Source organism: Mchenga conophoros, linkage group LG3 (genome assembly GCF_057382185.1).
Source record: "Mchenga conophoros isolate Kocher_MC1m ecotype Shallow Benthic linkage group LG3, M_conophoros_male_GT1.1, whole genome shotgun sequence".
Taxonomy (NCBI): domain Eukaryota; kingdom Metazoa; phylum Chordata; class Actinopteri; order Cichliformes; family Cichlidae; genus Mchenga; species Mchenga conophoros.
This window is the reverse complement of record NC_140528.1, coordinates 33,260,525-33,285,516: the sequence shown is the minus strand read 5'-3', so window position 1 is coordinate 33,285,516 and position 24,992 is coordinate 33,260,525. Positions and strand designations below refer to the sequence as shown.

Genomic DNA, 24,992 nt, shown 5'->3' with positions numbered 1-24,992 from the left:
ATCCAGCGATGAGAGGATCTGTGTTCCAGCCTCAAATAGTGCTCCAGGTGATGACAGCTGATTGTTGACAGGTGTGTGGGCCAAGGGCGGGAGCCCACGTTGAGCTCCGCCCAGGCAGAGAGAGAGAAAACCAAACACCACATGCAGCCTTGTGGGGCCGGCCGGGCAGGCACGGAGACCATGACACTACCTGTACATTTTAGGGTCCTTCTTAAAGTTCTTTATTTGTTTTTAAATCTCTTATAGCCTGCCCCCACCTCTCTGAGATGCAACAGCCATATGCACCTTCCCACTCCCTTAGTAAGCATTAATTTGCTTTGGCTGTAGCAGCTCCAAAGTTGTGGAACGATCTGCCCTTGCACATTAGGCAGGCTTCTTCTCTTTCTGAGTTTTAAACTCTTCTTAAAACACATTTTTTTGCTAGCGTGTTCAGCATTTTGTGAACCCTGGTTTTATTTTAAAGGGCTTTATAAATAAAGATGGTGTCATACAGTATGGTAAAGTTAAATTAACACCTATAATTCACAGTTAAATAACAGTGGCCATTATGAAGTGTTACCCACTCAGTTCCTTTCTGTTACTGAATGAACTCCCACTGGTCACCATCAGCCTTTGCTGTGTTTGATTTGAGTATCACTCCCTCTGGTGGGCTGTACATGTATTACATGTGAATGGAAGTAGATTTTTTGTTGTTGTTTTTGCTGTTTTCTTCAGTTTTGTAACTAGAATTTAAATCTATCCTATAATATTTATGATTAAAAGTTACATTTAAAGAGAAGTGAAAATAAAGATCAATCCCAGCTGTGCTTAGATGCACTTAGATGGTGGGAAAATAGTTAAAAGAGAGTGGGAATCAACAGATCCAAAACTGGAAACATTTAATTTTAGTGTTTCATGTTGAAAAAGTGTCATGATTAAAGTTATGCATAACAGATTAAAATCACAGATTTGAAGCAGGAAGTTTTTAAATGTGCAAATAGGTTATTTAGGTTTTTACTCTAATGAATGCTTCTTTCATTCAAACAGTTTCTTCTTTACTGGCTGAGGCTTTTGTGAACACTCCTCCTCCTCCTGCTTTTAAAGAAGTGTTTCCTCTTCCTGAATGAAAGCAATCCACAGGTGTGATGTGTGACATGGAGAGCAGCCAGAAAACACCTTTGGCTTCTTGGCAGGATTATTTAATCTCTTAGTCGGTTCAGGTTGAAGATTAACTTTGTAGATGTCTACTCTCTGTATAGCAACATGAAGATTTTGGATTTGTTTTTGATCCTCCTGTACGGTAAGAAAAGTTTCTTTTAAACTTATGACACACACACATATTTACACAAGCACACACACACTGGTTTTGCTTACAGAAACAGTCAGACAGGTTTGTGCATGTTGATCAGGAAGATAAGTTCTCAAATGCCGCAGGTTATTCTCGCATAGTTAAAGCCAAAAGAGAGAATTGTTTCTGTTTTAGGACCAAGTGTATGTTTGCACCAGACTTTTACCATAAGAAGTATGTAAATGAGAAAAAACTGAACTGTAGTCCTCTCATTTCTTTTAAAACAATGACGGGACTCAAACACAAACACACTGAAGCTGAAGTCCAGCTGTAATCCAGGCCTGAGTTCTGAACAGTAAGACAGTCAGTGGGTAAAATATCACAGGCAAGGGGGAGAGATGACAGACAAAATATAAAAACAGCAAAGGTAAACACACACACACACACGGCATTATTATAGACAGGAGAAACGTCTTGGAAATAGTCTTTGAGGATGTAGAATCCACATCTGTCACTGGTGGGCAGATAAACTGAATCCGTTGATACAGCCATCCTTGGATGTGCATCTGAGGCAAATGATCAGACGGAGCAGGTGGTGGTCAACCTCCCGAGCAAACCACACCTCATCCAAAGTTTGGGCATGGAGGTGGTCACCACGTACAAGCTGCTGGGTGTTCACCTTAACAGTAACAATAACCTGGACTGAAGTCTGCAGGACATTACTGAGGATGTCTGCAATCTTTTATCCAGAGCTCTGCTGTGGAGGCGGCAGCAGAGAGAGGGGCAGGTAACGGCTAAATAGCCTGGTGAAGAGGGCCAGCTCTGTCCTGGACAGTCCCCTAGACCCCATAAAGGAGGTGGGTGGGCTATTATGCACAACATCTCTCATCCCTGCATGAGACTGTGGAAGGAGACTGTGGAAGGAGACTGTGGACGGAGACTGTGGACGGAGACTGTGGATGGAGACTGTGGATGGAGACTGTGGAAGGAGACTGTGGATGGAGACTGTGGAAGGAGACTGTGGATGGAGACTGTGGACGGAGACTGTGGATGGAGACTGTGGAAGGAGACTGTGGATAGAGACTGTGGATGGAGACTGTGGACGGAGACTGTGGATGGAGACTGTGGACGGAGACTGTGGAAGGAGACTGTGGAAGGAGACTGTGGACGGAGACTGTGGAAGGAGACTGTGGAAGGAGACTGTGGATGGAGACTGTGGACGGAGACTGTGGAAGGAGACTGTGGATGGAGACTGTGGACGGAGACTGTGGATGGAGACTGTGGATGGAGACTGTGGATAATAATAATAATAATAACTTTATTTATAAAGCGCTTTCAAACAAAGTGCTGTACAACTATTTAAAACTAAAAAGATAAAAAAATAATAATAATAAAAGCGATACATAGCAATACAGGTAAAAGACACAATACAAGTTAAAAACAGTAAGAATTTAAAAACTAAAAGCCATAGAATTAAGACTTGTAAGATAAGATGAACAAATGTGTCTTCAGCTTAGTTTTAAAAACCTCCACAGAGCATGCCTGCCTAACATCTTGAGGGAGGTTGTTCCACAGAAACGGGGCATAAAAAGAAAAAGCTCTCCAATTGTCTTTTTTCTGGCTCTAGGAACCTTTAGAAGGCCAGAGTCCTGAGATCGGAGAGCATGGGATGGAACGTAAAGATGTAAAAGGTCGGAGAGGTATGAAAGTGCCAGCCCGTTTAAAGCCTTGTAGGTGAGCAGCAGGACCTTAAAATCTGCTCGAACCTGACAAGGTAGCCAATGCAGAGATCTCAGAACAGGGTTAATGTGCTCAAATTCCCCAGTTCTTGTTAAAATGCGAGCAGCTGCATTTTGCACCATCTGGATGGAGCGCTATCACAGGTCCTTCATCCCGACAGAAGCCAGGCTGTAACATTATAAACAGGATGAACACTGTTTATAAATATGTGTGTATAACTATCACTGCCTTCACTTTATGTGCACATAAAACATCTTGTTGTATTTTTCTGCACATAGTAACCATTGAATCTTTTTATTATTTATTTTTTCTATTTTTATGTGGGATCAATAAGGTCTTTGTCTATGTCTGTGTCCTCAGTTTCCCAGTGTGCCTCAGGTGTAGAGGTACTAGAGGGGGCGGAGTTTGTTCTCCTGCCCTGTGAGTATCCTACTTTTGAAGAAAAAGAATCCACAGCTGTGTGGAGTCGCTATGACCTCAATCCCTCCACAGTGCACCTGCGTCGACGAGAAGGCGATGACCTCCAGAACCAAAATGAGCAGTTCAGCGGCCGAACATCGATGAATCCTGACGCTCTGGAAACCGGAGACCTCAGTCTCACTCTGAAAAAGCTTCAGCTGTCTGACAGCGGCAGCTACACCTGCACCGTCCGTAAGTTTGGAGTAGAACTGGGTCAGTCAAGAGTGGAACTGCAGGTTCAGCGGGTCAAAGGTGGAGGTCAGTGCAAAGAGATTCAAAATCACATGTAGTGTCACAGAGTGTTAATCATTTTATGTTAACATCATGTAATGTTCATGTTTTCATTGTGTTATAAGTTCCCATCAGTGTCCCAGTGGCTCTGGGTGTCCTGGCTGTAGTTGCAGCTGTCATCGTGGGTGTTGGAGTTCACTTCAGAGGCTATTTTAAGAAAGGTATGTTGTGTATGTGTGACGTGTTTGCATTGTGAATAATCTGAATCATCCCTAAACCTCAGATTTATTTTACTTGACTTGTAGTGTTTTTTCTTCTTCTTAATCTATTAGTTATGTTAATAGGTGGTTTTAATTGTCTCCTTTCTTTCAATAAAACACAAACCAGTGTTTCCCCATGTTTCATGTTCTTAAGGAATCCTCCAGCGCATTTTGCAGAACAGGCTCCCCTCACACACTTTACATGTCAAACATGGGGGCTTTGACAGACTGCGTGCACAAATCATTATTTGTTTTTCTTACTTCACAGTCTCACAGGTGGATGTGGATTCGGGGGTGGAGTCTGTTCAGCTGCCCTTTATAACCACAGTTTACCGACATGAAGATGTAACTGTAGAGTGGACTGACAGCTCCAACAGGATAGTGCACGTCTTTAAAAACGGCTCTGACCACCTTGAAAAACAGCACTGGTTTTACAGAAATCGAACAATGATGAGGAAAAACCTGCAGATAGCTGTGGACCTCAGCCTGACTCTGAAATACCCGACAAACAGAGACGCACTCACCTACACCTGCACCGTCTACAGGGGGGGAAACATCCTAAAGAAGAAACAAGTGAAGCTCTACGTCAGAGGTGAGTGCTGTAGACAGAAGATGAAGATGTGAGTCATGAATTAAAGAGCTTGGTGACCACACTGATAATCTGTCCCTGAGGTGAACAGGACTTGATGAGTGAGCTACAGTAAGATCTATTAAGTTAGGTTTTTCAACCATTACTTTTTTATCAGCTCAAACTGAAGATGTGACACAAGTCCAAGAAATTGAGGAGTTTCAGAGAAATTTATAAAATGATTTAGAATGAAAATATTATAATGATAATGTTTTTGAGTCAATGTCAGCCTGAAAGCACCAGGATTTTAAGGATCAGATGTTTTCTTAAGGAAACTCACACGAGCTTCTTCTATTTCTTCTATTCCACATTAAACAACCTCATTAAAATGCTGCACGCTTTGTCTGGGCCTGCATAGCCCAGAATAATAGCTTATTTAACAAAAGTTCATATTAATCTGCATGTAGAGAGAAAATTCAAAGGAAATATTAAGTAGGCAAGCTCACATGATGGTATATTAACGTTTCCTCAGTGGAGCAATGGGACAAATCCCAGGCTGCAGCCAGTTTTCAGTGCAGATGTTTCACTTCATCCAAACAAAATGTTCTCAGTGCTGATGATGCTGTGTTCAGCTCATTGTGGTATTTTTTCTCCTTTCAGTCCCCCTGGTGGAGGTGGAGCAGGGGGTCGAGTCTGTACAGCTGCCCTGTAAAACCAAACTTCACCTGCTTAAAGGCAGTAAAGTGGAGTGGACCTGCATTTACATCCGGACCACAAAGGTCCACGTGAATGAGAACGGCTCTGACCAGCCTGAAGAACAAGACCACTTTTACAGAGACCGAACGAAGATGAATGAAGACCTGCTGAAAACTGGAGACCTCAGTCTGACCCTGAGATACCCCACAGACAGAGACAACGAAGTCTACACCTGCACCGCCTACAGCAGCGAGGGAAACATCCTGCTGAAGAGAGAAGTGAGGCTTCGAGTCAAAGGTCAGAAATGAATTTAAGTCAGTTATTTATACAGCACCAAATCACAACAACAACTGCGTCAAGGCACTTTATATTATAAGGTAGTTCCTTCAATAATACAGAGAAAACAGAGAAAAACCCAACAATCATATGAGCCCACTATGGGTAAGTGCTTTGGTGATAGTGGGAGGAAAAACTCAGTTTTAACAGGAAGAAACCTCCGTCAGAACCAGGACTGGGGCGGCCATTTCTGACCCATTCCAACAAAACGATGGCTGATAAACACACGTGCTGTGGTAGAGAGGCAGAGGTTATTAATGACTAATTATAACATTCAGAGAGGTGTATTAGTGTATTAACACATCATCACAACCACAATCAACACAATCATCATCTCGGCTCCTCTGACGACCTGTTTGCTGTTGCATGCTGCTGAAAGGCAGTGGGGAGAGGGGACACTCGGGCAGTGCATTTATCACGTATAATGTGTTTCCTGGATACACTGCTGCTTTTACAGCATTCAGAGATCAATGGCTCCGTGTCAGAGCTGGCTATGAATTTCAGACGGATCAGACTTTAACTTAACAAAAAAGTTATCAGTAGTTCTTTTCATCTTTCCTTATTACCCACACCTACATCCACTCTGTCAGGCCCAGGCTGCTCACTAGGGCTGGGTATCATCACTGATTTCTATAATCCCTTTGATTCCGATTCACGAGGTCCCGATTTGATTCAATTTAGCCTCAGACAGTCAGAAATATTATAATTTTGATCATTTATCAGCACCGATACATGTGAGACTTCATCACAATTGTGAGCATCACAGCAGATGTCTTTGTGTCAGAGTAACTGAGGATAAAACACAGAAAAACATGAAGGAGATTTTCCTGGTCTGTCGTTTTATAGCAGATAACCTTAAAAATATTCTGCAGTAGATCAAAAACTGTAGAAAACCATGAATCGACATATGAACATTACCTGATGCTGCTGAAGTTGTCATGGGCCGTGGTGCGCGGGCACGAAAGGATCCAGGCGCAGACTCCGCGCTAACAGAAAAAACACTTTATTGTACCAACGAAAGGCGACCTGGGGAAACTAGGGAGCAAAGCAAGAAACTAAAAACCCGGGGAAACAATGACACGAGGAAGCCGGGATCGGGATGGTGGGAGGCTGCAACAGAAAGGGGAGATGATTACTAGGGAGCCGGGAAGCGGGGAAAACACATCTGGACTGAGTTAGAGTAGGGGCTTACGATAGAACGGGACCGTGGGAGCTCGGGAGGGAAGTGTGGCAGTCCGTGGGGCAGGAAGTCCGTGGGAATAGCGAATGGGCCAGGTGAGCACCGCGAGATCCAGTTGAGCCGGAGGACAGGCAGGTAGCAGACGCCGAGTAGAAACCTGGACAGAAGTAGGCAGGTAAAACACAGTTCCAATCCAGAAGAGAATGCACGCTTTTCGTGGAAGTCTGGTTACCACTGTGGTGGTGACTAACGGACTGGCGTGGAGCATCTGTCAGCGCCGGGTTAAGTAGATCTCCGTGTAGTCACCGTGATGGAGAGCAGGTGTGCTGGTGATGGCCCAGCCCGGGGGTGTGGCTACCCAAGCATCACGCATTCCACAGACACAGGACCATGGACCATGACAGAAGGGAAGCAGAGCAAAGTTACAGAGGTTCTTTTTAAAAGTGGAATTAATGATGACATTTATCAAATGTGAGTTGTAGTTTGGATCTTGTCTGTGAAGCTTCTCAGTGATCCAGGTCATCGTAGTCTAAGGAGTGTGGAAAGGAAAAACATCTGGACTTCTTTAAGTTGCTTGAAGATGTTTCACCTCTCATCCGAGAAGCTTCTTCAGTTCTAGGACCTAATTGGTCACACTCTAGGGACTCCCCGGCAGACTACACCTATTGCAGCATAACTAAGGGAGGATTCAGGGTCACCTGGTCCAGCCCTAACTATGTGCTTTAGCAAAAAGGAAAGTTTGAAGCCTAATCTTAAAAGTAGAGATAATGTCTGTCTCCTGAATCCAAACTGGAAGCTGGTTCCACAGAAGAGGGGCCTGAAAACTGAAGGCTCTGCCTCCCATTCTACTTTTAAATACTCTAGGAACAACAAGTAGGCCTGCAGAGCGAGAGCGAAGTGCTCTAATAGGGTGATATGGTACTACAAGGTGATTAAGATAAGATGGGCCTGATCATTTAAGACCTTGTATGATTAGCATCCCACAGTGAAGTGCTCTGGGTAAACTGGTGTAAGATCCAATAAAGTCATTACTTGTCATCTTGTCATTATATGCTCCACTTTCTTGTAACTAGTTACCAAAATAGATTGTACTGATACAATACAATAGATACTTTATACCCAAAATGTGTTGAGATCAGGAGTATCTGTACTTCATTGATTTGATTGATCGCAATCTGTGTGTTACATGAACACACAGATTGTAGTTTTGGGTAAGTTTAAGGGTCCAAATATGTGTTTCACTCAATGATATACAGATGAATTTACACTTTTTATGTAATCTTTCTTTTTTGGATTTTTTTGTTAATAAATGGTAAATGGCCTGTATTTATATAGCGCTTTACTCAGTCTCTAAGGACCCCAAAGCGCTTTACACTACATTCAGTCATCCACCCATTCACACACACAGTCACACACTGGTGATGGCAGCTACAGTGTAGCCACAGCCACCCTGGGGCGCACCGACAGAGGCGAGGTGATAATTTGTCTCCCTTTATTAAAATCAAACTACCATAAAAATTAGAGACTCGTTCTTTCTTTGTGAGCAGTCCCACTCAAATCCTACTAAAGTGGACTGAAGGCAACAATTCAAAAGAAATGAAGAACAACCAATAAAATACATTAATCCTGAATTAAATGAGTGTAGTATATTTCATCTTTAGGAAATCAACACAAGCAAAGACAAATATCATAGTTTGAGCTTAAAATTGAATATTAAAGCTCTCTTTGGAATCATTGAATAAAACTGCTGCTGTGTCATGTTGTGTTTGTTGTCCTCTCAGTCTGTCAGGTGGACGGGGAGGAGGGGGCGGAGTCTGTCCAGCTGCCCTTCACAACCACAGAAAACCTGCCTGCAGATGCTGAAGTGGAGTGGTGGCGCTATGAACCTGAACCACCGATGACTGTTCACAAATATCACGCCGGCTCTGACCAGCCTGACGCACGAGACCAGTTTTACAGAGAGCGAAACGAAATGACAGACGACTCACTGAAAACTGGAGACCTCAGTCTGACCCTGAAACTCCCCACAGACAGAGACACTGGAAAGTACATCTGCAGAGTTGAGGGGAAAGGGATCAAGAGAAAGAAAACAGTTCTGCTGAGAGTGATGAGTCAGTGCAAATACCTATGAAATATTTGTTACAGTGTATTTGTTTAAAAAATGACAATAACAATAATTAAATGTAAATATCAGACTGCAGCATAAAGAAGCTTAATAAGGTGTTTTCTAGATTCACTGCTGTCTGTACAGCTCATGTTGTGTTTGTTGTCCTCTCAGACTGTCTGCTGGAGGTGGAGGAGGGGGCGGAGTCTGTCCAGCTGCCCTTCACAACCACACAAAACCTGCCTGAAGATGCTACAGTGGTGTGGGAACGTAAAGAACCTGAATACAGGAGGGTTCACGTGTATAAGAACGGCTCTGACCAGCCTCACAAACAGCACCAGGATTACAGAGACCGAACGAAGATGAATGAAGACCTGCTGAAAACTGGAGACCTCAGTCTGACCCTGAAACAGCCCACAGAGAGAGACAGTGGAGAATACATCTGTAATGTCTGCAGCAAAGAAAAATGCATTTCAAGAGAGACCACGGTGCTATTAAGAGGGCCGAATTCATGGTTCCATTTAGGGAGGCAAGTCTTGCAGGTCCCGAGGCAGGAAAACAGCCTCAGACTATCAGACTATCACCACCATATTTTACTGTTGGTATGAGCTTCCTTTTCTGAAATGCAGTGTGTAATGACACACACTCATCAGTCCAGGGTCTTTTTCCCCAAAAGTCTTGGAACTCTGCCACGCAGGCTGGTGTGCTCCAGTCCCTTTCTTAAAGTGTAGTCATGAGAAAGGGACTTTGATTTTAACTTGAACTAAAAGCTGATCCTAAACTAAGCACAGATCAAACTGATTGATCAGCCATCAGAGGAGTCGGATCAATGGAGCTGCTTCTGTTCCTGATGTCCCCTGTTTGATCCTGGACCTGAACTCTCCCTGCAGAGACAAGACAGTCAGACAGGGACAGACAACAAGAGACAAACTTATATTTTCATACTGACCTTTGACCTTTAAAGAAACAATTCTTTAGGAGACTATCTGGCCATCCGTTCTCATCTGCCCTGAAGCGCACTTGGTTTCTGCAGCCGGATAATTATGCAAAACACCCAAATAAGTCAAAGTTCTTACCTGAATCTGATTTATATGCTGTGACATGACCTTAAAAAGGTGGTTCATGCTTGAAAACCCAGCAATGTGGCTAAATTACAACAATTCTGCAACAGTGAGTGGGCTGAAAATCCTCCACAGTGCTGTTAAAGATTTATTGCAGGTTGTTACAAATGCTTGGTTGCAGTTATTTATTAAATTCAGGGGGCAATAGCTTTTTCTGACATGTTCATCTAGGTTTGGGTTTTTCCCCTTAATAATAAACACATTTATTTAGAAACTGCATTTTGTATTTACTTCTGTTCTTTGGATAATATTGTAATTCAATTAATGTTTTATCACTCACCTTTGAAAGTTCAGGTCAGGGGTTAACGTGTGATAATGAGAAATAACAGAGAAAAACAAAAGGAAGAAAAGGAAGGTGCAATGAGACATAGGAAATCATGATTCATGGCAAATGAAATTTATCAATAATTGAAAGCCATCCTGACAGTTATTACAAATTAATATTAGCAGGTTCAGTCCCAACTGATGACCTATAAAGATCTGTGTCATTACCAAAGTGTCACAAAAGAAACATCTCATGATGGGTAAAACCAGTGAGCTGTCTCAAAACCTTCACAACCGTATTGTTGCAAAACATACTGAAGGTATTGGTTCTAAACTACTGGAGGTTCTAGTGAGCACTGTTGGGTTCTTAATGCAGAGGTAGAAAGAACATCATTTCACCATATATAATAATGATCAGAAGAGTCGTTGAAGAGCCAAGGTGCTACAGAAAAACCTGGAATCAGCAGGTATAATTGTTTCAAGAAGGCATGGCATGTAGGTCACCATCCATGGTGCCATTGCTGAAGAAAAAGCATGATGAAGAGCTTTTAAAGTTTGCTGAACATTTAGAGAAGCCAGTGAAATATGGTCTGGTCAGATGATCATATGATTGTTCGGTTTTTCTCTGTAGGGTCTACCTTACAATATAAAGGTGGTTGTTATTGTGATTGGTCGCTATATGAATAAAATTGACTGGAAATGAAAAGATGACTTGTCCATGGATACGCAGACTGGAGCATCCAGGAAATGATCCCATCAATTTTCCAACTGGGAAATGATCTGCTTTACCTCCTGAGTTGGTAGATTAACACCCCAAGTTGCTCTCTGATGCAAAGAATGAATGTTAGCATATCTTAGCTAGAAAGCACTAAAGCATAGAAACCAGTGCTTGTCTGGTTGAATGAGGCAAGTTCTTTAAAATGACCGTTGCTCTGAGCTGATGTCCTGAAACTGTTTGTGTCCACAATGTGGAAAAACCACGGCGATGTGTTTCCAGACTTTTGACTGGCAGCTTTCAAGACAATGTTTCATATATTCAGCTTCAGCTACGTGCTCTGATGTGTGACTTTCAGAAAAGAAGTTGGTGAAGATGTTCATGTGGCTCGTTGGTCTAGGGGTATGATTCTTGCTTAGGGTGCGAGAGGTCCCGGGTTCAAATCCTGGACGAGCCCACCTCACGTCTGTAGAGTTACAGGGTAACCTCCTACATCTACTAACGAAACCTCTTAGAAATCTACAGCCTGAAATCACACGTTCCCATAGTACCTCACACAGATGTAGCTGAGAGATCTGATTTCCATTTCTTACAATTTTAATTCTCCAACAAGTTTTTTGAAGATAATTATTTGTCTTTCATGTTGGCCTAACAAAAGAACACAGAGTATTATTTTAGATTAAATCAGAGGGTTCAATCCAAACTTGTGCACAGAACTACAAAAATACACAGCTATCTATCAAATATTATAAATGTGTAACTCTTTGACACAACATTAACATAATGCATGTGGAAAAATGCACATACATTTCTTCCTTTTGCACAAAGGGACCAAGATTGAACATCAGTAACAATTAATACTTTACTATCACAAAAGAATCTAGTTCAGTGCATTATGCACACATTATCTACCAACTTAAATACAAGTTTACAAATTTGATTACAGCAAAAGTCTGAAATGTCAGCTGTTATTTGGAGTGTAACTAAAGCAAAAAAACAATTAGTTAGAAAAATAATGCTGGGAAATTATTTTAGTCCTTGCCAAGCTCAATACAGGAAGGCTACACAGATAAAGGTCAGTAAAAATAGTGTTCAAGCTTGTGGTTTATTTTCCGGCTCTACATAAGAAACGCTTCAACCACGAGTGATGGCATTTCACTGATCATCATTTATAGATGTAAGCGACTGGTTGTTTGTGTAAACGAACTGCTGCTACTGCTCTAATCCAGCTGAGCACTCAAGACTCAGCTATTCACACACTGCTTTCTAAGCACCTTTATCAGACACTCACGTTTGGATGGAGGCGTCAGAAGAAATTTGGGGTTCAGTATCTTGCCTAAGAATACTTCAGCATGCAGACAAGAAGACACATTTAGAAGACAACCCACTGCATCACATGAGCCTCAGTCAGTGTTCACAGTGCACAGAGAGATCCTGCTGGTTTGCTGTTTATGCATTACTAATGTAGATTTATTGTTGACATGCGTGTTTAAGGTTCGGTGCCCAAACTGACAGTGACTGATGGCAACATTTAGACTGAAAACCAAACAATGAAACTCTGAGAGACACAGGACGATTATCGACTCTGTCCACACAGTGGAAAATTTGTTCTTAATAGAGGAAACATCGTCTACATAACAGACCCAGTCAGAAGTAGCGATGCGAAACACAGCCGCTGTGGTTTCCTGTTTGATGAAAACAGGTCGTCTGCCTTCATGTTCAGTCGTCATGTTACAGATACTAACTGAACTGAACCTTCAGCAGGTTTTGGACGTTTATGAGACAAATTTAAATCACAAACTTTCATCACTTTAATCCTGCAGGTTTGAAACTGTTTTCTATTATTAGAAAGATTCTTTGTGTATTTCAGGTAAAGTGTGATGCTCATATGTAAATAACATCTTGTTTTGTTTCCTGTCCAACTGGCCAGCCTTGAGATGAAACCAGTCATTTTTAACCAGGACATGTCCTTTAATGCACATATTAAACAAATATGTAGGACTGCTTTCTTCCATCTGAGCAACATCTCTAAAATTAGAAATATCCTGTCTCAGAGTGATGCTGAAAAACAAGTTCATGCATTTATTACTTCTAGGCTCAAAATCGTTTTCTGTGCCTGTCATGAACAGCTGTGTGGCAGGCAGAGGCAAGACCCAAATGCAGGACTTGGAAACAAAGGGGTCGGCTAAAAGAGGCAGCTTTATGGCGGGGAGACTGAAAGAATAACAAAACACAGAGAAGAGGCTGGCACAGACTGGACACGAAGGAAATAAACATGAACAACAAGAAATAGAGAATAAGAAATATAAATAATGACGACTCTGACAAATAAGGGAACCTGAGCTCAAGAGACACCAATATAGAACCAGAACAAAGGTCATTGAAACAAGAGAACAAATAAACACATAGTCCATAACAAACACAAAAACTAGCTCAAAGACTGAGGACCATCACAGGACACTCTGTGTCAAACATGAGTGTTCATAAGTTCAGAGTATTGATCAGTTTGAAATGATGGAAGCAGCTCCTGAAAGTGACGACTCTTCACCTCGCAGTAGACCTTTGTCAGAGTTCAAGCTGCACAGACTCAAACCAGCAGCAGGTTGATTTCTTTAGTTCCCCGTCAATCCTGGTTGCTCAGGAGGAACTTGCTCCCACAATGACATCACTGTGTGAATGAATGGGAGTGAATGAAGAAAGGAGGAAGCTGATGACTGCCTGTAAATGTTCCCATGGTGACTGACAGAGTGAGACTGTCCACAGGAAGTCTGCAGGTCTGTCCTCAGCTTCCTGTTTACACTTCTTCTGTGGTGTCTGTGGTTCCTTTAGCTTCTGTAAAAATGGGACAGTTGAGTGTGCAGTCATGGTGCAGGTCACTAGAAGGGTGAGGCATTTATTGTCCTACCAACTTTAAAACCTAATTAAAATGTATATGTATGTAACAAATATACGAAACTTTAAAGCTAATTTTTAAACTGAAGCTTAAAGAGAAAAAAGTTAATGATGGATTGCATTTATATAACACTTTTCTAGGCACCCAAAGTACAGTTCCACAGTCACTCTCACACACTGGTGGAGGCAGCTACAGTTGTAGCCACAGCTGCCCGGGGGCAGACTGACAGAAGCGAGGCTGCCATATCGCACCATCGGCCCCTCTGGCCATCACCAGTAGGCGGTAGGGGAAGTGTCTTGCCATAGGACACAACCACCAGGACAGAGAGAGAGCAGGAGGGATCAAACCGGCGACCTTCCAGTTACAGAGGAGCTTCCCAATCCACTGAACCACAGTCGCCCCGATAGTTCAGCATGTAATAACACTGGGACATGAGTCATATAGGTGCAGCCTCCCTACCTGTGTCCTCAGGGGTCTGAGTGATGATGTCAGCATTGGTCATGTGTGTTTTTGGGATGACATCATCAAGACAAGAACATGCCAATGAGTGACTGAATATCCGGGTTTTATTTACAACTCACTGAACTTGGATTTCCCATCAACCCTGTTTGCCTGCTGAACTGAATTCAAATATATATTGTTTTCATTTAATAATAATCCTGCAGAGAAATCTTAATTCTTATGAAGACGTTGTGAGGGGCTTCATGAATCTCTCTCTGAAAAAGAACTCATTTTGTTTCACTTTAAACACTAGTCACACAAAGAGATGAAGACAAGAAACAAAGTTAAGAACATCTTTTGCTGTGTGGTAACTTTACATCTTCCTTTGTTCAGTCCTGTATCTCAGCACCGGTATCTGCTGACATGCACTCTCTCTACTCTCAGACACTGTTTATCTCTACAGAGTCCACAACATTCAAATAGCTGCTAGACTGATCTTAAACACATAAAACACTTCATGGTTTATGTGTTTTACCTTTGATCATTTCCCACTGATCTCAACAAAGAAGCTCCGTCACAGAGAGCTTCTCTCAGCAGTTAACCACACCAGCAGCACCTGTTTTGATGTGGGTGAATGAACGCTCGACTCCGGGAAATATGAACTACTGACTCAGGTGACTTCACTATTTATGTGCTTTTACATCTGATTACTGCTACTACTGTGTATAACCCTCAGATTTACATGGCAATAAAAGAAATAATGTGGTCACTGAACTAGCTTCTCCTGCTAGTCCCAAAAACGTGACTCAAAGTGAGAGCTGACTGGGCTTTTTCAGCTGTAGCCTAAACTGTGGAAGCATCACCCTGCCCTTGTTAGTTCAGCCCACTCGCTGCCTGTCTTTAAATAATGTCTTAAAATGTGTTTTTGCTCCTCAGATTAGAGTCAGAACGCGAGCAGTACATTCTCACCTTGTACTGGTTGTTATTTTCCTAATTTTGCTGGTTTGCTGGTTTGTAGAGTATTTTTATTAAACTGTCCAACGTGTGCTTCTCCGATTTATTTTTGAAAAGATACATCTGGATTAAAAACAAACCAAATCCGCTCAGATTATTTTTAATCTTCAGTTCAGGCCGACAGCTCCTGTTACACTGTGTCATACACACAAACCTGAATTTACTCCCATCAAACACCGATCACATCTGTTTAAGCTGCAGAATTTCCTGTCTCAGTGCCACGTCTCTCTCTGCTGACTGCCTCATGTTATAAACACTGAACTGACCAACGAAACCACAGTACAGCTTTAATTATGAAACCAGTGACAGGTTTTACTGAGGAAACAGGAACCTGAAGAGTGAACTGCACCTGTATTCAGGTCCCACTTTCAAAACACTAGTTTGATAAATTTGAGAAGAAGATTCTCATTGTTTCACTGACCACATTTTACAAGCCCAATGAAAACTACTTTTGGGTTTATCTCTCATTGATGTCCCTCGCTAGAACACAGGTGAATGTGTACCTGCAGTGTTTGTCCTCAGACTGGAGTAAAGTACTTCAGGTTCGCTGGCTGGAGTCTTATTGGTCCAGGCTCTACTGGTGACCTCAGCATAGGTGACATCATTTACTGGAGCTGACTGGTATCTCCCTGCAAAGATGAAGTGATCTGAAAGAATACTAGTATTTGTGTCTGTGGAGTTTTAGTCTGAATCTACTTTCTAAGTGTTCTAAAAATAGAAACGCTGATGGAGGCTGTCTTGATGTGTCCAACACGATGACTTTGGATGAAAATTTGAGACAGACGCCATACCTGTGCGTTTCTTCCACAGAAGATGAAGTACAAACAGAACCAGAACCAATAGCACCAGGGAACCTATAGCAGCTACAATTGGGAATATGAGGGAGGAGGGGGGAGAGGGAGAAGGGGGAGGAGAAAGAAGGGTAGAAGAAGAGGAGATATGAGCGTTTGTCAGTGACGTTATGGTTGTTGTTGCTTCTTTTGTTGTTGTAAACAAGGCTGTGGTTGAAGGACCTGCAGGAGAGATGAGGAAGCTGGTTCAGTCAGTTTATCATCAGCTCAGCAGATTGGCTTTAAACAGGAAGTGATGTCAGTGTTCTGACCTCTGACCCTCAGAAAGCTCTGAGGAGATGATCCAAACTCATCAGTAGAACACCAGTAGAGACCTTCATCAGACTGCTGCACGTTAATGGTGATGTTTTTCTCTGATTTAGGTCCAACAAGACGTCCATTACAGTAGAAATAAGCTGCAGCTGTGCCACCAGTTTTCTTCTTACAGCGTAGAGTGACATCACTTCCTGTCCTCACAGGAAGTGCAGGGATCTCCAGGATCACATGTTTATCTGAAGAAAAGACCCACAGAGTGATGTAGAGGTGGTATAACAGTGTGCTGTTAGTCTGATGAAATGAATGACTTCATTACCTGATACAGTGATGTTGACTTCTTCACTCTTCTCTCCAGCTTCACCTTTACACCAGTAAACTCCACTGATTGGCTCGAACTCATCAAACAAACAGGATGAACCATTGAACCTCCCGAAGCCCCGCCCACCTGCTCCACATGACTCAGTCCCACTTCCTGTGTCCCTCTTCACCGTCCATCCATCAGAGCCCAGCTGACCTTCACATGTCAGAGACACTGAGGCTGCTGTGAAGAACTGCTGAAGGTTTGGACTGACGCTCAGAGAGACTGGAGGACAGACGGACAGTTTCTATCAGTGTTTACACTCAGTGTTTGTCCTGGACCATGGTGCACTTCATCTACTCACCTGCACAAACAGTCAGTGCAGACAGCAGCAGCACACACACACCTGCAACAGGAGGTCAGAGGTCACTGAAAGTCAGAGGTCAATGAAGGTCATAGGATATTAAAGGTGAGAGGTCACTGAAAGAGAGTGGAAATTATGACCAGAAGGCAGTAATAGGCCTGGGAGAGCATCTTCTATGTTACCATGTTCACCCTTCACCCTGCTATGATGGCACTTGTTTAGCCATTTGTCACATAGACTCTGGATGTTATATTTCAAAGCTGCACACTGGTTATCTGTGTAGGTCACAGTTAGGTAGTGATGGCCCGCTTGAAGCTGACACTCCGGAGCGTGTGTCGAAAAAAACAACACACTGGTTCAGAAGCACTGTGTCGAGGCTTGCTTCGTTTGGCAAAAGTCACGTGACCAGTGACGTCCGAAGCTTCATTACGCACGTAACTGCTTCGGTACCTGATTCAAACGGATATAAGGAAGTGAATCATCCACGGGATTCGTGGAGTGTGTTGATGGTGACAGAGAGCGACGAGGTGATCATTCCACTGACAGATATGGAGCCAGCGAGGAAGAGAGGACGTTCTGGCGTGTGGGAATATTTTGAGTTGATTTTGCTCAATTCATTTTATCTGCTGAAGTGAAAAACTTGAAATGTCCAAAATCATGTTTTCATAATGTAAATATCATTACAGCATATGACTTCAGGAACACTTCCATGTGAATTAAAGCTGATGAAGACTACAAAAATGTATTTGACACTATACGTACATTACATTGCTACAGTTTAGAAAATCATTTTGTTTATTGTTTTTAGGTGATAGTCTGCAGGACCCAGGAATACCTGCATATCTACCAACTTGCAGTGTAGTTCCTGCACTCCACAGCCTCTTCTGTTCCATGCAAGTGGATTTTCTCCAGGGCAGGAGAAACTATTTCTAAGAAAAGAAACAGACTCAGCCAGCGCACAGTAACACTAATCCTCTTTTTAAATGTAAATAACAAAAGGGCTACCTGACATAGATCATGTTTTTACTTTGCAAGTTCTTGATTAGGGGTGGGTTTTGATTATCGCCTTTCTGATTACAATCCATGCTAAATTGAATAAAGTGATATTGATTCATTACAATCCCGTGTCGATTTGTAAATTAACGTTATTATGCCTGAAACGCCAGCATCTCAGGTTAAACCTCACAACATGTCGTCAAACACCATGCAGCTAAAACAGTAACTGGGAGCAGGTTTACGGATTCTGCATACAAACGTGAACACAGAGCGCGGACCCGACGCGTCAGAGTCAGATTTTGATGTGTCGTCGGGTCCGCGCTGTGTTTGCCTCTTTTTTCTTCGCTGGCTTCTGCAGCTGCAGGTTTCATAACTCTCTGTTTACATCTCTAATTAAGTCTCACATGTGTCAGCTTTCTTTTAATAGATACGAAATTATGGATATATACTGTTAAATGACCAGAATTGTAATATTTCTGACTGAGGCAAAACTTTCCAGATTCCAATCAAATCGGATCCTGTATCGAATCAAAATGATTCTACAAATCAGTGACGATGCAGCCGTACTCAGCCCCCTAAGCATTTTCCCTTTCCAGTTCACAATCAATCCCACCCCTAGGTCAAAAATATGTATAGGACAATTGGCCTCATCTAATATTTTGTATGAACCTGTCCAGCTGTCCAGTGATTAAACGACAAGTAGATGGAGGCAGGAATCCACAGCAGGGGCATACTCCATAATGTGCTGTGCATTCTCATATGTATATTATATATATTGCTCACTTATTGTATTTACCAACATCAAGGAGTTATGAGCAAAGAAAGGCCACCATAGTGCATGTTTAAATAGGGAAAGTTTATTGATCAAAATGTATTACGCAAATACGCATTACATTTTTTTCAGCCCCCCAATCGAGAAAACAAAACCAATTACATGTTCAAAGCAACGGAACGGTGGCCCAATATCAGAGAGAACTCCACTCTTGAGTGAGCAGTGATGATTGAGCAGTCCGTTTTATTTTGCAGATTCAAGCTGCTCTTCAAAGTTTTCACCACCAGATGTCACCGGAGAGGACTGTGTTGAAAAGCTTCGAGTAATGAACCGTTTTTCAATACAAGCTTCAGTGCTTCGGAAAGCTTCATTTGGCCATCACTACAGTTAGGTGTTGTGAGAAAGTTGGTGACACCCAGTTGGTGGGGAGGTCCTGGTGGTGAAGTCTTCTGTTCTCCTGTGTCAAGAGTGCAGACAACAGCTGTTGAAACACCTTCTCTTTTAACGTCTATTCAACTAAATGCTGTGCTATTTATCTTTAGTGACTGTGTACCTGCCCCCCCCCCTCTCTCTCGTGCTCATAAGAATAAAAATGAATAAAAAGTTGTTGATTACTTCTACTCATGTGACAAAGTGCAGGAAGACCACGCCCGGGTGCATACTTTTGGTAATAGCCTGTCACCAGTAGTAACCATCTATTACCTATGACGAGCCACCTGGGAAGGCGAGACGAACTTTGGAGCAGACACAAGACACTTTGTCGAGAGACACTTCTGCATCGATGACGGGCTGATTTCAGTTCCCACAGAGGCTGCAGCCATCGATCGGCTTAAGCACACATGTGCAGCTGAGTCCAACCTCAAACTCCACAAAATTGCCTCAAATTGTTTCTTAGTTATGCAAGCCTACACCCGGTGTGGAGTTCTCTCCATATGTAATAGTATCTTGAACCTCTTGTATAGTCCGAGTGGAAAACAGTTAAAACATAAACATGTTTAATGAATACCTTTCATAACTTGAAATGCAAATAGAAATTATACATTTTTAAAAATGATGCAAACAACAAAGTAAAATGTTGCTATTTACCCCAAAATGCAGCCAAGGCCTCAGATTTTTTGCACAATCATTTCAAACTATTTACAGAACAATCAGGTGTGTTGCATCAAATAAGAAGGCACACAAAGTATTCATGCAACTCCCAAAAAATAGGTCCTGTCCACTATAAAACAGAGGAGAACACCACAAGGTCTGACAGCAGGAGCACCTGTGACATTCACTAGTATAACTCACAAAAACCCAATAACTGCATAACACACTAATTACAGCCTCCAAACACACTAAACGTCACTAATCTCTCACATGTGAAAACTTGCTCTCTCTCTTTCTTTCGCTCTCTCTCATTGGTGTCACTCCTAAAACTTCTCCCTCTTCCTAAACAACCAAACGCCTCATGTTGCCATATCATTTTTTGATTGGTGGACATGGTACACTTCAACATGAATAAGGAAGGGAAGTGGTGCTTTTTCTTTTTCACTCGCAAGCGGAGAGCGTTTGCTAGCGCTGTCCTTAGAAAACGCAGTTGCTGAGGCGGCTGAGGTCATTTGGAGTCCAGGGAGCGCTTTGAAGACCTTCTGTGACTCTTTGGTGGCATCTGTCATTTTTTACAGTGTTGTATGTTGGTACCTCAGGTCCCACATCTCCAGATTCACTAACAGCTTCTTCCACCTGGGCCATTCGGACATTTAACAAACACCATGTCCCCTCTGTTCTAACTCTGCTGTGATCCCAACAACCTACATGTAAAGGTCGCCCAAACTAATAAAATTGTCAGGGATTATAGTGGAGAGAGAAAACAGGCGGCTCCCACCCTCTATCTGAACATCAGTTTTGAGTGGCTATACAGTATATCTGCAGAGATACGGGCAGTACAGGTGCAGCAGTTAGGTATTAAGAAATAAAAAAGAAAAGAAAAACATAAAATGAATTCATATTCAATTTCCACATTTACTAAAAGCAAACAATGTAATGATATTAAAGTAACTCCCTGATGGATGACATGAGCAATGAATAGCTTCACTGATTTTATTAGGTTCTATTTGAGTCTCAATCTGCTGCTGTTTGAAGCTCATCACCAGAAAAACAACAAAACATACAAACTCTGAGGGAAATGACCAAAACAGTCTCCAGTCTTTTGTTAGACTCTGTGTTTATAGTGGAAAATTTGCTCTTATTAAAGGAAGTGAAGGCTACATAAAGGGCAGATTAGAAAAACGTGTGGTGAGTGCAACTAGCAGCTGTGGTTTCCTGAATGAACGTCGATGTTCAAAGAAACGAGGTTACTACACCGGGGGACCCCATCCTTGGGGTGGACCCATTTTTGTTTTAGCGTGTTTTGGGGTTTAAAAGCCACAGAGACGCGGTGCTTAGGAAAAATGCATTTCAGCTGTGCTGATGCTCCTGACACGTATAAGACTGGGGAAACCTGCATTCAGCTGGACCTGAAAAACACTATGTCCAGATAAACACAATCAACTTTTGGAGAAAAGTAAAAGATTCTTCATCAGACTAACAACTAAAAACATGACACTTACCTTAACAGTATGGGCTACATCAAATATATTCAAGAACGACAACAACACTTCTCACTGCTGCTAATTTTAACAAAACTAAACAAAAAGTAGAAAAAGGCAATTCACCAAGTCTTGAAAAGTAAAACTGAAAAATAGAAACACAGAATAAAGCATCCATCCAGATCTTTACCACCAACAACATAAAATCTATCTTAATTAAATGGCCAAATTCTCCAATAAATTAGCAATAATAAAGTAAGAAAAAATAAGACATTCAATTTATGGACGCTCAAATTAACAGAGCGACATTAAACGCACCTCATTGCCTGCCGTAGCGTTCTTCGCAGCTGCACTTCACCTCAAAGGTCGCTTAATACATCGGATTGAACTTAACCAAAGTCCAATTAAAGGAAAATAAATGTTTCTAACAAATACAATGAAGAAGATTAAAATAATTCACTGTCAGTTACTGTCGCTGTGAGTTTGACGAGGTCAGCTGCTTCATTTGGTTCTGCCTAAAGTTCTCTCAGTGATCCAGTGTTTATATGATAAGATACGTGTTTAATGCAGAGAGTTGGAATTACAAGTTGGTAAGAAGCTTTTTAACAAAGGTTTGATTTAAGCTTTAAGTTCAAAGGTGAAAGAAATTTCACGTTTGATGAAGGAAGATCAAGGCTAACAAGGACATAGGTCAAAGGTCAAAATAAGGTGAGAAAATATAATAGATATATATAATCAATCAATAAGGTGAAAATATCAGATAAAAGGGTTTTTTGGTTCTAAGGAATAAAGAGGTCAAAGGTCAAAACAAGAGTACTGTTAAGTTAAAATTAAAGGGTCAAAGGTCAGATTAAACAGGTTACACAGAAAGGATCGGCAAAACTTAAACAAGGATAAAGAAATAATACATTAAACAAGGAAATAAATTAAAAGTCTGAGTTAATGAGAAATTAAACGTTTAAATCAGGTTAAGAGTTAAATTTTAAGCTTTTCTTAGTTAAACTAAATAAAATAATCAGAATAAACGATTGGAGGAAAAAAGCAAAGATGTTGTGATCAAATAGTTTGTACGGCAGAAAGAAAAACATGTTTCAGTAGATTGTATGTTGGAAACCACAGTAGACACAGTAGACTCAAATCATTGTTACTGAGGAATTCTGCCTTAAACAGTAAAGTGTTCTTTAACAGTGTGTGTGTGTCTGCAGCTGTTGTGTTGTTGCTGCATCGTTGCCTCAGGGGGAAAGTTGTGTGTGTGTTATGCAGACTAGCAGAGACTGCAGCTGTCAGCAGCCACACACACTTTCTATTCTTCAAATCAAATCACAGTGAAACATGTTCACTGACAGCTCAGCTTCAGCATCGTCTTCATGCTGTGACTGCAGCCGTTCAACTCTGTTTGTCTTTAACCCAAATCATCACAACATGCAAATATAATCATCAAAATGATGTGACTGGAAGGATGCAGCAGTCTGTGCTCCACCTTTCTCCTCCACACCTGCAGGTGGAGAACATGGATGCATGAATCTCTACAGAGTTCTTTGAATATTATCCGTCTCATCAGTTTTCAGTGAACAAAACTCCTCACAGAGCCAAAATAAGCAGTTTGTATCCAACATAACTCAGCTGGACTCTGATGCTCCGTATAACAGCCACACATGAGTCTGGATTCACTCAAAGCATTGAACAAACTTTATTGGAAATGAAGCTTTTGGACATTTGTTCTCTGATATTTGCTCTTCAGCTCGAGTCTCCATCAGTGGGAACATTTCCTGATTCAACTTTTCTTCTGTTCAAATCAAACTCCATGAGAATCAAAGTGTGAATCAGAGTCCTGATGATCAGATTCTATAGAAACATGGAGACTGTAGAGGATTTACACTCAATATGTTCATTTGTTCCCTTCAAGAAAAATCAATCATTCATCCAATAAAATCAGTCATTGATCAGTTTGATTGACAGGACAGATGATCAGAGGTGCAGAGTTTTTACCTCCATCATTAGGACTGGGACTGAAGTATGGGTGGAGTTTGTGAGTGAAGGAGCAGCCAGTAAAGGAGTAGATCAGAGCTGCAGCACCTACATCATAAAAGGAGACCAGACCCTCCTCATAATCCACAAACACCCCCACCTTCTCAGGACCAGGATGGAGACAGAGGGGGACGAGAGGGGAAGCACAAGCTTTGTACTCATTTCCTTTTCTCAGCACTACAGTCCAGAAACCATACTGAGGTCTCAGTGTGATTTTTCCCTTCCTGTTGATCGACTCTGTGGCCACTCCTAAAGTCCAGTCAGTCTTTCCTTTAACCTGAACCTCAAAGTAAAATCTGCCTGAAGAGAAACTCTGCTCTCCTAAAACACAAGGACACTGAGAAAATCTCTCTGGGTTGTCTGGAAGTTTCTTCCTCACATCACTATGATAAACTTGTTTTCCATCATCAGACAGGATGAGATCAGGATGAGCTGTATCAGGATCCAGAGTCACATCCACCTCATGCTGCTGCACCCTCTGCAGCTCAGCCTCAAACAGCTTCTTCTTCATGAGTTTCCTGATTGTCTCCTCCAGCTGAGCCACAGCTCTCCCCACAGTCCCCTCATATGATGGTGGATGAACTCTGACCTCTGTCCAGTCCTTGCTGGGTGGAGCAGCTTTCAGGGAGGAGAAGCTTTGGAGGAGGTGGAGGTGGTCTTCAGAGCGTGAGAGCTGCTCCACCTCAGAGCTTCTCTCCATCAGCTCAGAGATTTCCTGTTCCAGATCTTTGATGAGACCTTCAGCCTGTTTCTCTGTAGCTTCCTGTTTGTCTTCGATCTCCTTCATGAGCTCCTTCAGGCGTCTCTCAACAGACTCCATCAGAGCCGTGAGGACCTGAACACCTTCTGCTTTCTGTCTGTCTGCAGCATCTTTACTCATCTTCACCGACTCTGTGATCTCCTGAATCTTCAGTCGTCTCTTCTGGATCATCTGCTGAATCTCAGCCTCTGTCTTCTCCAGCTCTGCCTTCTTTCCTTCATATTCTTCTCTCAGAGGAACAACCTCGTGGTTCTTGTGGTCTAAAACAGAGCAGAGCATGCAGACACATGTCTGGTCGGTCTTACAGAACAGCTCCAGGAGTTTATCGTGCTTCGTGCACATCCTGCCTTCCAGGTTCTCCACAGCATCAACCAGCTGATGTTTTTTCAGGCCTTTCAGTATCAGATGAGGCTCCAGGTGAGTCTGACAGTAGGAGGTCTGACACACCAGGCAGGACTTCAGGGCCTTCAGTCTGGTTCCAGTGCAGACGTCACAGGGAACTTCTCCTGGTTTGGCAGCTTGTTGCTCTGAGCTGCTGCTGCTGGCTTTCTGCTGAGCTTCACGTCTGAACTGAGCAACCATCTCAGAGAACAAAGTGTTGATGTCTAGTTCAGGTTGTCTCTTGAACACTCTGTTACACATAGGACACTTCTTTCTGCCATCAGTGTCCCAGTGCTGACTGATGCAGGTTTTGCAGAAGTTGTGTCCACATGATGTAGTGACTGGATCAGTGAACACATCCAGACAGATGGAGCACAGAAACTGATCTTCAGATCGCAGATTGCTGGCAGCAGACATGTCTGCACTCT

The 24,992-nt window shown here is 42.3% G+C and overlaps 3 protein-coding genes and 1 non-coding gene across 4 annotated transcripts; 2 read left to right on the top strand and 2 right to left on the bottom strand.

The window, feature by feature from the left end:
- Nucleotides 1–1,136: 1,136 nt before the first annotated feature.
- LOC146578257 (uncharacterized) lies at nucleotides 1,137–10,175 on the top strand. Its single transcript, XM_085268635.1, has 7 exons — nucleotides 1,137–1,279; nucleotides 3,368–3,728; nucleotides 3,833–3,918; nucleotides 4,226–4,549; nucleotides 5,186–5,518; nucleotides 8,519–8,848; nucleotides 9,016–10,175. The coding sequence occupies exons 1-7, from the start codon at nucleotides 1,243–1,245 to the stop codon at nucleotides 9,447–9,449; spliced, it is 1,905 nt and encodes a 634-aa protein (XP_085124761.1). The 5' UTR covers nucleotides 1,137–1,242; the 3' UTR covers nucleotides 9,450–10,175.
- A 1,151-nt stretch (nucleotides 10,176–11,326) lies between these two features.
- trnap-agg (transfer RNA proline (anticodon AGG)) lies at nucleotides 11,327–11,398 on the top strand. Its single transcript has one exon. It is a non-coding gene; the product is annotated as a tRNA-Pro (tRNA).
- A 2,337-nt stretch (nucleotides 11,399–13,735) lies between these two features.
- LOC146578255 (uncharacterized) lies at nucleotides 13,736–20,559 on the bottom strand. The gene is made up of 8 exons (XM_085267788.1): nucleotides 20,509–20,559; nucleotides 17,240–17,372; nucleotides 17,058–17,099; nucleotides 16,712–16,978; nucleotides 16,392–16,631; nucleotides 16,081–16,302; nucleotides 15,793–15,918; nucleotides 13,736–13,773 (listed from the first exon to the last, which is right to left on the bottom strand). Exons 1-8 carry the CDS (start codon nucleotides 20,557–20,559, stop codon nucleotides 13,736–13,738), a joined length of 1,119 nt encoding a protein of 372 aa, XP_085123914.1.
- Nucleotides 20,560–23,295: 2,736 nt separating this feature from the next.
- LOC146578254 (E3 ubiquitin-protein ligase TRIM21-like) lies at nucleotides 23,296–24,992 on the bottom strand. The gene has a single exon (XM_085268576.1). It carries the CDS (start codon nucleotides 24,979–24,981, stop codon nucleotides 23,332–23,334), a length of 1,650 nt encoding a protein of 549 aa, XP_085124702.1. The 5' UTR covers nucleotides 24,982–24,992; the 3' UTR covers nucleotides 23,296–23,331.

Bases quoted from the DNA above. Each gene is read 5' to 3' on its own strand.
- LOC146578255 (XM_085267788.1), bottom strand. From the start codon at position 20,559: ATGGCCCAGGTGGAAGAAGCTGTTAGTGAATCTGGAGATGTGGGACCT. The intron at 16,632-16,711 runs GTAATGAAGTCA...TCTTTTCTTCAG, and splicing joins AGTCAACATCACTGTATCAG to ATAAACATGTGATCCTGGAG. The intron at 16,303-16,391 runs GTCAGAACACTG...TCTCTCCTGCAG, and splicing joins GAGCTTTCTGAGGGTCAGAG to GTCCTTCAACCACAGCCTTG.
- LOC146578254 (XM_085268576.1), bottom strand. From the start codon at position 24,981: ATGTCTGCTGCCAGCAATCTGCGATCTGAAGATCAGTTTCTGTGCTCC.
- LOC146578257 (XM_085268635.1), top strand. From the start codon at position 1,243: ATGAAGATTTTGGATTTGTTTTTGATCCTCCTGTACG. The intron at 3,729-3,832 runs GTGCAAAGAGAT...AGTTCCCATCAG, and splicing joins CGGGTCAAAGGTGGAGGTCA to TGTCCCAGTGGCTCTGGGTG. The intron at 4,550-5,185 runs GTGAGTGCTGTA...TTCTCCTTTCAG, and splicing joins AGTGAAGCTCTACGTCAGAG to TCCCCCTGGTGGAGGTGGAG.